General features: G+C 39.2%; 1 protein-coding gene across 12 annotated transcripts in view; it reads right to left on the reverse strand.

Annotated features, from left to right (window-relative positions):
* The window catches only part of AHI1 (Abelson helper integration site 1), a 212412-nt gene that overhangs the window by 116571 nt on the left and 82264 nt on the right, over positions 1 to 13577 (reverse strand). For all 12 annotated transcript variants that reach the window (XR_010322954.1, XR_010322959.1, XR_010322957.1 and 9 more), the window contains 2 exons: positions 9877 to 10073; positions 5420 to 5446 (listed from right to left, as the gene is read on the reverse strand). Coding sequence is in view for 8 of the 12 variants with exons in the window: in XM_064291148.1 (XP_064147218.1) it covers positions 5420 to 5446; positions 9877 to 10073 (224 nt within the window). In the remaining 4 variants the exon portion in view is untranslated. The remainder of the gene's footprint in view (positions 1 to 5419; positions 5447 to 9876; positions 10074 to 13577) is intronic.

Genomic DNA, 13577 nt, shown 5'->3' on the forward strand with positions numbered 1-13577 from the left:
TCATTAGGGAGAGAGTAAGTGGGAGTAAGGAGTAAGGTGTATATAAGCTTGTATGTGACAGACTGACTTGATTTGTAAACGTTCACTTAAAGCTCAATAAAAATTATTATTAAAAAAAAAAAAAGATCACAGACCTAAACGTAAGAAAACATGTTGTTGCTGTTGCTGCTGTTAGGTGCCGTGGAGTCGGTTCCAAGTCATAGTGACCCTATGTACAACAGAACACCGCCTGGTCTTGCACCATCATCACCATCGTTGTTATGCTTGGAACCACTGTTGCAGCCACTGTGTCAATCCATCTTGCTGAGGGTCTTTGTCTTTTTCGATGGCCCTCTGCTTTACCAAGCATGATGTCCTTCTCCAGGGACTGATCTCTCCTGATAACATGTCTGAAGTATGTGAGACATAGTCTTGCCATCCCTGTTTCTAAGGAGCATTATGGTTGTACAGATTTGCTTGTTCTTTTGGCAGTTCATGGTATTTTCAATATTTTTCATCAACACAATTCAAAGGCATCAATTCTTCTTTGGTCTTCCTTATTCATTGTCTAGTTTTCATGTGCATATGAGGCGAATGAAAACACCATGAGTTGGGTCAGGTGTACCTTAGTCTTCAAGGTGACTGATATCCTTGCTTTTCAACTTTTTCAACTTTAAAGAGGTCTTTCGCAGCATATTTGCCCAATGAAATGTGTCTTTTGATTTCTCGACTACTGCTTCCATAGGTATTGATTGTGGATCTAAGTAAAATAAAATCCTTGACAACTTCATAGAAGTAAATGTTTATGACCCTGGGTTAGGCAATGGTTTCTTAGATGTGACACCAAAGTCACAAACAACAAAAGAAAAATTAGATAAAATGGACATCATCAAAATGAAAAAATTTTTGCCCCTCAAAGGACACCATCAAGAAAGTGAGAGTGAAAAGACAACCCACAGAATGGGAGAAAATATTTGTAAATCATATATCTCGTAAGTGATCTGTATCCAGAAAACAATGTCCTCTTCAACTCAACAATAAAAAAGGACAGACAATCCAACTTAAAAAATGGGAGAAAGATTTGAATAGACATTTCTCCAAAGAAGATACACAAATGACAACAGTAGTCATTAGGTAAATTAAAATCACAATGAGATACCACCTCACACCCACTAGAATGACTATAATAAAAAAGACAAGAACAAGTGCTGGTTAGGATGTGTAAAAATTGGAACTCTCACACATTGCTCCTGCAATTCTACAATGGTGCAGCCACTTTGGAAGACAGTTGGGCAGTACCTCAAATGGTAGACACTGGCTACCTCATGACCCAGAAATTCTGCTCCTGGGTATAAAACCCTAGAGAAATGAGCACATATGTTCATAACAAAACTTCTACAAGCATATCCACAGCAACATTATTCTTAGTAGCCTAGAAGTGGAAACAACCCAAATGTCTATCAACTGATGAATACGTAAATAAATATTAAGTATTATATGAATGGATAAAAGTGAACATTATTCAGCAATAAACAGTAGTACTGATAGATGCTACAACACAGAGGAACTTTAAAAACTTAAGAGTAAGGAGCCATTTACAAGGGATCACATATTATATGATTCTCTGTATATGAAATGTCAAGAATAGGCAAATCTATAGAGGTAGAAAGTATATTCAGTGGTTGCCAGGAGTTTCGGTGAGGGGGCAGTGAGAATGCGGAATGACTGCTAAGAGAGATAGGGTTTCTTTGGGGGGGGGCTGATAAAATTGAAGGTCGTGATAGTTGCACAACTCTACAAATATAGTAAAAACCACTGATTTTTACATTTTAAATGGGTGGACATTATGGTATGTGAATAAGTACTCTTATAAAAAAAGGATAAAGACACTAAGAAGGTTAATCTCTCAAGATCTGAATTGATTTTCAAATATGTAATCATTTTTAAAACAAGTATTTATTCAATCTTTGTTACGTACTGGGGATATAAAGATGAATGATGTGGTCATCAATCATCAAGGAATTTACAGATTAATAGGGGTCCTTCTCCATAAAACCTTTCCAAATGTTGGGAAAATATTTTATTCTCTGGACATTCAGACATCATTACAAAAGGAAGTGTCATGGACTGAATTATGTCCCCCCCAAAATGTGTGTATTAACTTGGTTAGGCCATAATTCCCAGTATCCTGTGTTGTCTTTCATTTTGTAATTATAATTTTACGTTAAGAGGATTAGAGTGGGATTGTAACACTGCCCTTACTCAGGTCACCTCCCTGAACCAATATAAAGGGAGTTTCCCTGGAGTGTGGCCTGTACCACCTTTTATCTCTCAAGAGATAAAAAGAAAGGGAAGCAAGCAGAGAGTTGGGTACCTCATACCACCAAGAAAGAAGCACCAGGAGCAGAGCAAGTCCTTTAGACCCAGGGTTCCTGTGCAGAAAAGCTCCTAGTCTAGGGGAATATTGATGAGGAAGACCTTCATTGAGAGCCAAAAGAGAGTGAGCCTTCCCCTGGAGCTGATGCCCTGAATTTGGACTTCTAGCCTACTTTACTGTTAAGAAGACAAACTTCTCTTTGTTAGAGCCATCCACTTGTGGTATTTCTGTTATGGCAGCACTAGATGACTAAGACAGGAGGGTATGCAGTACATCTGTTAAATAAAGAGAGTTCTAAATTGCCAGTCAGAGAATAAACTAATTTCTTGCCTCCATTTTTATACACCACGCATAGTTAAGAAGATTTAGTAATCTTGGAGCTACAATCATTACACCAATCATTGCTATCAGGAACAAGTTTCCTGAACATCTGCAGCCCAAGCCAGAACATAGCTTGTTCTCTTTTTTCCCCGTCTTCCTTCCCCTTGTCTATATTCCATATCCTGCTGTCTTGTGATAATTAGGTAAAAAAGTGATGGGTCTTGACTGATACTGGACAGCTCAGTGATGGGGTAAGCCCAGTGTTTTTTGGCATGTTTCCTCCTGTAAGATGCTCTGTGAGGAAATACACAATAGCCCACTTACTTCTGCATTCCAAATGCCTGACACATGGTAGTAGGTGCCTACTGAATGAAATAAAAATTTTCCACTGCACTGATAATATATGAAGCAGTCTTTGTAAGTACTAACACCATTCTAATTCTTCTCCTTCTAGATGTCTCACTCCTCTACTTCATGACATACATAATTATAATTTAAATGATTATCTGTGTAATTATTTCTTCCAAGAAACAATTGGTATCTATCACGTGCTAAGAAAGTCTCTCAACTAGGCTTCAATGTCTTGAAGGAAAGGAGAGTGTCCTTCACTTCATTAGCCCTAAAACGGTTTCTGACAAGTTACATGTATCTCAATAAATAGTTGATGAATAAATGGATGTCTCGTTTAAATTTGGGGAGTGGGGAGAAGAGAAGATGGGGGAAGAAAGAACATGGTGCCATTCCAACTTAAATTAAAATTTACTTTCTTCATAAATGAGTTAAAGGTTACACATAAAATAGCCCTGTTTTTAAAAGGAGGAAAGTTGCTGCACTTGAAAGCATGGCAAATACAATTTAACTGGAATTGTTCAATCATCAAGAGCTTTTTGTATACTATACTATCAGTTTTAGATTGACTCTGGCACCTCAGACAATCACTTAAACCCAATAAGTCTCAGTTTCCTTCTTCCTAAAATTGGAATGACTATAATATCTAATCTGTCTTTCATGATAAGAAGTGTGAAAGACATTTGTGAATGATCAAGAGCATTATCACCCCAGTATATTATTGCTATTTGTGTGTAGCCTGCATGTGTGCAAAGTTTATACAATTTCCTCAGCATACAGCCACTGGAACTGGGTTGGTGTCTCTTGTATATTAAGTATGATAGAATATTTCCCTCAGAAAATGAAATGACTTTGCTAGTTCTTTACTGAAAGTACACCCCAATCACTTTGCTGTTATTGTTGTTAAGTGTCCTCGCCTCAGTTCCAACTCATAGCTACCCTATGCACAACAGAATGTTAACACTGCTAGGTCATGCACCATCCTCACAATTGTTGCTACGCTTGAGCCCTTTGTTGCAGCCCCTGTGTCAACACATCTTGTTGAGGGTCTTCCTCTTTTTTGCTGACCCTCTACTTTACTAAGTCCCTCCAGGGACTCATCATTCCTGATAACATGTCCAAAGTATGTGGGACGAGCTCTCGCCAACCTTGCTTCTAAGGAGCATTCTGGTTATATTTCTCCCAAGAGAGGTTTGTTTGTTCTTTTGGCATTCCATGGTATATTCAATATTTTTTGCCAACACCACAATTCAAAGGCATCAATTCTTCGGTTCTTCATATTCACTGCCAGCTTTCGCATGCATGAAGCGATTGAAAACACCATGGCTTGGGTCAGGCGCACCTTAGTCCTCAAGGTGACATCTTTGCTTTTGAACACTTTAAAAGAGATTTCTTGCAGCTGATATGCCCAATGCAATGCATCCTTTGATTTCTTGACTGTTGCTCCCATGGGTGTTGGTTGTGCATCCGAGTAAAATGAAATCCTTGACAACCTCAAACTTTTCTCCATTTATCGTGTTGTTGCTTAATGGTCCAGTTGTAAGGATTTTTGTTTTCTTTATGTTGAGGTGTAATCCACACTGAAGGCTGTGGTCTTTTACCTTCATCAGTAAGTGCTTCAAGTCCTCTTCACTTTTAGTAAGCAAGGTTGTATCATCTGCATAATGCAGGTTGTTAATGAGTCTCCCTCAATATTTTGAGTACCTTCAAACCCGAGGGGCTCATCTTCTGGCACTATATCAGACAATGTTCCGCAGCTATTCATAAGGTTTTCACCGGCTACTTCTTTTCAGAAGCACACTGCTGGGTGATTCTTCCTAGTCTTCGTCTGAATGCTCAGCTGAAACCTATCCACCATGGGTGACCCTGCTGGTATTTGAATAACAGCTACATAGCTTCCAGCATCACAGCAACACACATGCCCCTACAGTATGACAAACTGACAGACGCATGGGGCCCCCAATCACTTAGTATTCTTAACCCTTTAAAAATGTGAGGCCACCTACTAAATATAACCCTTAATAAATTCTTGCATTTCAGTATTACAGTAAAACCTGTGAGAGCTGGAACTTGATGGGACTGCCTTATTTTTCTGGGTCTCGAAAATTTTCTGCTTTCGACAGGGTGCAGTCTTACCACTTCTCTATCACTCTCTGCAAGTGGGATGTATTTGAGTTTTCCTTCTCTGAGAGGTCCACCTTACACAGGTTCTGGCTTTGACAGGTTGTACTGTATAATTGCCTGATAAATTTGAACTCAAGAAGGAAAGCACAAATCAGATTAATTTTTTTAAAGTTCTACTAAAAACTATGAACAGTGCATTCCATTTCTTTGGTGCATCACAACCAAAACTATAGTTTCAAAGTTCTCTTCCTGGTATTAAAAACTACTTACCTTTGCAGCACAGGCTCGTATCACCTCCTAAAAGAAATGCAATACAATAAAATAAACATATATTCATAATTTCATTTAAATAAAAAATTGACTCTTTTCAACACATTCAGTTGTTAACCTTCTAATAACCAAAGTCAACATGTGGGAGAGTTTACTTTTTTCATCATCCTGCAGCTGTCACTCTGCATTTCCAATGAGCTGGAAAGAGTATAAATTAAAGAGACTTAAGGACATGTTTGGAGCCCTGGTTGCATAGTAATTAAGAGCTAAAGCTGCTTACCAAAAGGTCAGCAGTACAAATCCACCATCTAAAATACTCGCCAAAACAAAAGGTACTGACAAACAGACTTCTGAGGGTCCACAGATACCTCCCACAAAAAACTTCTCTCATCAATAAACCTAGCATAAATACTAAAATTGTACATTACCAGATCTAAAAGACACACCCTGAATTAATCACAGTAGGCAATTATCTCTAGCACTCACAGTAACAGTACACATAATTCTCGTATTAATGATTTATTTCAGATGAAATCTAATAAAAAACCCTACTGAATGGTAAAGTGTGTAACCAGTAATGAAGGAGCTATAGAAAGGAACTGCCTTTCTTTTGCTGGGACAAGGCTAAGAAAAGATCATGTTTTAAAGAGAAGCCAGTAAAAATCAATGTTTTGTACAATGGATGATTTGAAAATTTCCTGTTAAGGACATACCAAAAATATTCAAGTACAATTAGGGTTAACCACCATATATCATCAGCCTAGTATAAAAACCCTGGTGGCGTAGTGGTTAAGAGTTTGGCTGCTAACCAAAATGTCATTGTTCAAATTCACCAGACGCTCCTTGGAAACTCTATGGGGCAGTTCTACCCTGTCTTGTAGGGTCGCTATGAGTCAGAATCGACTGGTCAACAATGGGTGGGTATAGTATGGAACTAGAGAAAAATGGTAACAGTCAATCAATGTGGAATCTAGAAAAAAGAATGGAAAGAGAGGAATGTCAATTTTCTTATCCAGAAATTTCTAAGAGACAGACACTGTGTCTAAAGGATATCAGTAATTCAATCACTTTTTAGTGACATGATAACCTACTGTGGACACGGGAGTCTGACTGCCTGGAATGAATCTTAGCTCCAATGCCTACTAGCTGTACTAGCTAACTAGCTGCTTCCTAGCTTACAAGCTGAATGACCTTGGGGATGTCGCTTGACTACAGTAAGCCTCAACTTCCTCTTCTTAAAATGGGGATAATATCAGCACCTATCCTACGGGACAGTTTTGATGATTAAGTAAGATGAAGCATGTAAACCACTCAGCAAGTACCAAAAATATATTGTCAGTTATCAGTAATAATTAAGTACATGTTGGTTATCATTAATCATTAAAACATATAAACTCCTGTGAGGTAGAGAAAATTAATCGACCTTTTTTCAAAACTGGCATAAACCATTTTCAAACCCATAAGCGGTCCATATCTACCTCTAATACTCATCATCTTTTTTCTCATTATCAATAATAACAACTAACATTTATCAGTGGTACAACAGATCAAACACTCCGTTAAAAGCTTTACATTGAGGATCTCACTAAATCTTACAATTCCTGTAAGATAAGAAATATGATACTGATTTTATAAACGAGGAAAATAAGGCTTAGTTAACTTATCCAGCATCACAAGCTGGCACAGGGTGGAGCCTACCTCTAGCCTATGCCCAGGCAACTGGACCCTAGGGCTACACTCGTCACTATAATTGCCACCTCTCTCTTAGGAATGAAGCTTCTGAAATCAGACTCTAGTCTACACTGCTGATGTGATATCTTGCAGCGCCAATTCTCCCCTTTAACATTTGCAATGTGTAATTCAACTCGAGCTTGCCTTAAAGCCTTTAAATTTTTTCTTTTATTAGCCAGATTATCTTTGTTATCAAAATCTCAGATTGTCTTTTCATCTCGCCTTAACAGAGGCCTGATTTCTTCTTTTTTACTGAGACAAAATCTAAATTATTCTTCTGTTTCTTACAGCAAGTCATTCTCAGAAATACGCTGCCTTATTACTTCCCTGCTTTAATGCACGTAAGCTTCTCAATTCTGCCCTCCCTGAAATGAGATTTATCAGTCTCCTTGGGCACCAATCAATTTTACCCCTTGAGCTTAGGCTATACAGGGTGTATGTGCAGCTCCTAATCTGGTTTCTGGTGTATTTCAGCATTCGTATGACATGGCTCTGCTGACCTGAGGCCTAATCTTCTATTCCTCTGTTTAGTTTTTTGACTGTGGAGGGAATTTACTCCTGGGACACTCAATACTGTCGCCTACTCTTGTTCACTTAACTCTGCATAATTTGGCCAATACCACTTTCTCTTGCTTCAACTGTATGTTTAGTAACTTCTGGGTCTCTTTCACTTGTTTACATATAAAGTTCCAGCACAGTACTTAGCACCAGTAGGGGCTCAACAGTTATATGTGGAAAAAAATTTAGGTACTGCTGCTTTTGATAAACTTGTAAAATTTCAGCTTTTTAAAAAGCACAAGGGAGATCATGCGTACACTCTTTTCAAGCTGAAAAACCCTTAACACTTTATATCTCCCTTTTGAACAGGAAGAGTTTTCGTCTCTATAAAACCCAGGCAGTAATCACCGCCATGCCACATTAAAGAAGACAACGCTAGCATTTTATATGCAGAACGTATTATTAAAACACTCCTCCTTACATTATAGTTGGCGTACTTTATCGTGGCTAGTCAGAATCGACTTCATGGCAACTGGTTTGGTTTTTTTGGTTTTAAAAGACTTTATGCAAATCAAGGTGAAGGATTACTGTATTTTTACACAAATAATGCACACCTTTTATGATGGTTTACCAACCACACCCTCCCCTCGCAAGGTATTTTTGTAAGCACATTATGTTAATTTTTTTTTACAGCAACGTGTAAAAAAAAATTGGCACAGTGGTGCTTATGAAAATACCTCACAGGGTGAGGGCGTAGCTGGCAAACAACCGTAAAGGCACACGCTATTTGCGTAAGAATACGGCAAACATTTCTGTGTCCTTTGGACTGTCTTAAGCACTTCAATAATAAGTATTTGAGATAAAAAAGTTTTGAAGTTCTAACTGTTGAATTCAATCCACAAGGCCAAGCTGTACCTGGTCAGCACTGCCTACAGAGTTAGTGCATAGATGTGCAGGACTGGGTGGTTCCTCTTGCAACAAGCAGAGTATGCTGGCAGGTTATCAGTGTGTGGATGTATGTTGGCAGGAAGGCAATGTCAGTTAGAGAATAAGAAATCGAGGAGGTGGGTCAAGAATTGGAAAAATAAGTCAACAGGGAGTAAGGTCTTTGGAGACAGACAACCCAAGGGAGCAGGTTCCAGGAGGCAGAAGAGACTGACCTCCCTGAAATGAAGACAGCAAGACGGCCAGAGGAAACAGTTTTTGTTCTCTAAACACACACACACACACAAAAAAAACCCAGTGCTGTCGAGTTGATTCCCACTCATAGTGGCCCTACAGGACAGGGTAGAACTGCCCCACAGAGTTTCCAAGGAGTGCCTGGTGGATTCGAACTACCAACCCTTTGGTTAGCAGCCACAGCACTTAACCACTACACCACCAGGGTTTCCATGCCTAAACTAGGAACTACAAAAGAAGACAACACTAGAACTGCCCTTAAGGAGCTTAGTTTAGATAATGATGCTCGACATATATTTATCAAGTTCTTACTAAGTGCCAGGAACTGTGAACTAGATCAACTATTCTGAAAATGTGGTCCTAGGACTTTTTCAAAATCACCCGTGAACTTGTTGGAATGCAAAATCTCAGTACCACCCTGACCTGCTCAATCAGAAACTTTGGGGGTAGAGCTTAGCAATCTGTGTTTTGAAAAGTCTGGCAGGTGATTCTGATACACACTGAAGTTTGAGAAGCAAGCATGAGGTTTTCGGTAAGATTATAAAGAATTTTGAATAACCAGGCAGAAATTGCTTGTTTACACGTTATCTGTCCTCCTAGAAGTGGTCCTTTTGCAAGGCTCTGAAAATTCATACGAAGAGTGTCTAACCCCGCTGCAAGACCATCTCTCTCCTCAGGGGTCCTGCTGGGCCAGCGCAGAGAAGGCCATAGTCACTCCTTACTTACCAGGAGATAGTTATAGGCATGTGGTAAACCCTAAGCGTGCTCTTCTGGCTCACAGCCCTCCCTCGTTACCAGGGCCTGGCCTGGCCTGTACAGAGCTACTGAGCCAGGAAAGCATGATGGAATATCCTATGTTAAGTCTGACTACTGCAATTAGTGCTTTTAGAACAAGTACTTTAAAGGAACTATAAAAGTATGACAAAGCCTAGTTTTAAGTAATTAACTTACTTCATTAAATTAACATTTATTGGCACTGCAATGTAAAAAAGGACAGAAATTATTCCAAAATTTCCAGCTTCCCAACTGCATAAATTAATTAAACATACCGTGACAGACTCAAGCCTCTGTTTTACTTGCTGCAACTTCACTGAAGAGTCTTCAGTGTAGGCAAAGTCATCAATCTGGAAGGAGCCTTGATGGGGCAGCTTAGGACAGGTGCACAACGCATCTTGACTCTGGTGTATTCCAGGCAACGGGAATGTTCCATTGTAGTGTTTGAACATTTCAGCTTCCTGCTGGGCAACTGGAAAAATGAATCTGTAATTAGTTCAAATCACTATAGGAAAAGGACAATGAAATTACTAAGCCATGAAATTAGAGCATTCAACAAGTGATTAGAAATTCCTACCAGTCTAACACACTTTAAATGCTGAACATTAATAAAACAACTTGATTGGCAAAATGTGAAATTATTAAATACTGCATAACTATAGGGGCCCTGGTGGCAGAGCGGTTAAAAGCTATGGCTGCTAACCAAAAGGTCGGCAGTTTGAATCCATCAACGGCTCCTTGGAAACCCTATGGGGCAGTTCTACTCTGTCTTACAGGGTCACTATGAGTCGGAATCCACTCGACAGCAATGGGTTTTTTTAGTATAACTATAACTAACACTCATCTGTCAGTCTGTCATACTGTGGTGGCTTGTGTGTTACCTGATACTGGAAGCTATGCCATCAGTATTGCAAACACCAGAAGGGTTACCCATGATGGACAGGTTTCAGCAGAGCCTCAAGACTAAGAAGACTAAGACCTGGCAATCTACTTCTAAAAAAACTGGCCACTGAGAACTTTATGAATAGCAGTAGGACATTATCTGATATACTGCCAGAAGAAGAGCCCCTCAGGTTGGAGGGCACTCAAAAGACAACTGAGGAAGAGATGCCTCCTCAAAACTGAGAAGACCCTAATGATGTGAATGGAGTAAAATTTTCAGGACTTTCATTTGCTGATGTGGCAAGACTCAAAATGAGAAGAATGGGAACATGGAATGTGCAAAGCGTGAATCTAGGAAAACTGGAAGTCATCAAAAATGAAACGGAATGCATACAGATCGATACTCTATGTAGTAGTGAGCTGAAATGGACTGATATGGGCCATTCTAAATTAGACAGTCATATGGTCTCCTATGCCAGGAAGGATAAATTGAAGAGGAATGGTATCATATTCATAGTCATAAAAAAATTTCAAGATCCATTCTTAAGTACAATGCTGTCAGTGACAGGATAATACACACATGCCTACAAGGAAGACCAGTTAATACGACTATTATTCAAATTTATGTACCAACCATTAAGGCCAAAGACGAAGAAACCGAAGATTTTTTTACCAGCTTCTACAATGTGAAATTGATCAAACATGCAGTCAAGATGCACTGATAATTACCGGTGATTGGAATGTGAAAGCTGGAAACAAAGAAGGATCAGTACCTGGAAAATACGGCCTTGGGTGATGGAAATGCAGCCAGAGATTGTGGAAATGCTGCCAGAGATCGCATGATAGAATTTGGTAAGAACAAGAACTTAATCATTGCAAATACCTTTTTTCAACAACATGATCTGCAACTATTGTATCTGGACCTTGCCAGATACAATACACAGTAATCAAATAGACTAGATCTGTGGAAAGAGACAACAGACAAGTTCAATATCATCAGTCAGAACAAGGCCAGGGCCAACTTCAGAACAGACCATCAATTGCTCATATGCAAGCTGAAGCTGAAGAAAATTAAAACACGTCCATGAGAGCCAAACTATGCCCTTGAGTATATCCTACCTGAATTTAGAAACCACCTAAAGAATAGATTGGATGCACTGAACACTAATGACTGAAGACCAGACAAGTCATGGGATGACATCAAGGACACCATGCATTAAGAAACTAAGAGGTCATTAAAAAGACAGGAAAGAAAGAAAAGACCAAAATGGATGTCAGAGGAGACTCTGAAACCTGCTCTTGAATTTGAGTAGCTAAAACGAAAAGAAATGAAGTAAAAGAGCTGAACAGGCTTCAAAGGGCACCTCAAGAAAATTATTATAATGAAATATGCAAATACCTGGAGATAGAAAACCAAAAGGGAAGAATACACTCAGCATTTCTCAAGCTGAAAGAACTGAAGAAAAAATTCAAGCCTCGAGTTGCAGTATTGAAGACTTTCATAGGTAAAATCTTAAACGATGCAAGAAGCATCAAAAGAAGACGGAAGAAATACACAGAGTTGCTGTACCAAAAAGAACTGGCTGACATTCAATCATTTCAAGAGGAAGCATATGATCAAGAACAGTTGGTACTGAAGGAAGAAGTCCAAGCAGCACTGAAGGCACTGGCGAAAAACAAGGCTCTAGGAATTGACCGAACACCAATTGAAATACTTCAACAAATGGATGCAACACTGGAAGTGTTCACTTGTCTTTGCCAAGAAATTTGGAAGACAGTTACCTGGCCAACTGACTGGAAGAGATCCATATCTGTGCCCATTCCAAAAAAAGGTGATACAACAGAATACAGAAATTATTAAAAAATATCATTCATATCACACGCAGGTAAAGATTTGCTGAAGACAATTCAAAAATGGTTGCAGGAGTACCTGGACAGGCCCAGAAATTCAAGCTGGATTTAGAAGAGGACACAGTTTGAAGGATATCATTGCTGACATAAGATGGATCTTGGCTGAAAGCAAAGAATACCAGGAAGATGTTTACCTGTGTTTTACTGACTATGCAAAGGCATTTAACTGTGTGGATCATAACAAATTATGGATAACATTGCACAGAATAGTAATACCACACTTAAACTGTGCTCATACACAACCTATACACTGACCAAGAAGCAGTCGTTCAAATAGAACAAGTGGATACTGCATGGTTTAAAGTCAGCAAAGATGTACATCAGGGTTGTATCCTTTCACCACAGTTATTCAATCTGTACGCTGTGCAAATAATCAAGAAGTTGGACTATATGAAGAAGAACAGGGCATCAAGGTTGGAGGAAGACTCATAAACAACCTGTGTTATGCAGATGACAAAACCTTTCCTGCTGAAACTGAAGAGGATTTGAAGCACTTACTGATGAAGATCAAAGATTACAACCTTCAGTGTGGATTACACCTCAACATAAAGAAAACGAAATCCTCACAACTGGATGAAAAATCAACATCATGATAAACAGAGAAAAGGCTGAAACTGTCAAGGATTTCAACTTCAATTACTTGCACCCACAAGCAATGTTTATGGTAGCAGCAGTCAAGTCAAATGACATATTGCATTGGGCAAATCTGCTGCCAAATGACTTTTTTCAAGTGTTAAAAAGCAAACATGTCACCTTGAAGACTAAGGTGCGCCTGACCCAAACCATGGTGTTTTCAATCACCTCATGTGCATGTGAAAGCTGGACGATGAATATGGAAGACTGAAGAACTGATACCTTTGAATTATGGCATTGGTGAAGAATACTGAATATACCATGGACTGCCAGAAGAACAAACAAATCTGTATTGGAAGAAGTAGAGCCAGAATGCTCCTTAGAAGCAAGGATGGTGCGACTTTGTCTGAAGTACTCTGGATATGTTATCAGGAGGGATCAGTCCCTGGAGAAGGATATCACGCTCGGTAAAGTAGCGGGTCAGCGAAAAAAAGGAAGACCTTCAATGAGACAGACTGACAAAGTGGCTGTAACAATGGACTCAGACATAGCAATGATTGAGAGGACGGCACACAGGACTATTGTTTCATTCTGTTGTACGCAACATTGC

The sequence above is a fragment of the Loxodonta africana genome, chromosome 1 (assembly GCF_030014295.1).
Source record: "Loxodonta africana isolate mLoxAfr1 chromosome 1, mLoxAfr1.hap2, whole genome shotgun sequence".
In the NCBI taxonomy this organism is placed as follows: domain Eukaryota; kingdom Metazoa; phylum Chordata; class Mammalia; order Proboscidea; family Elephantidae; genus Loxodonta; species Loxodonta africana.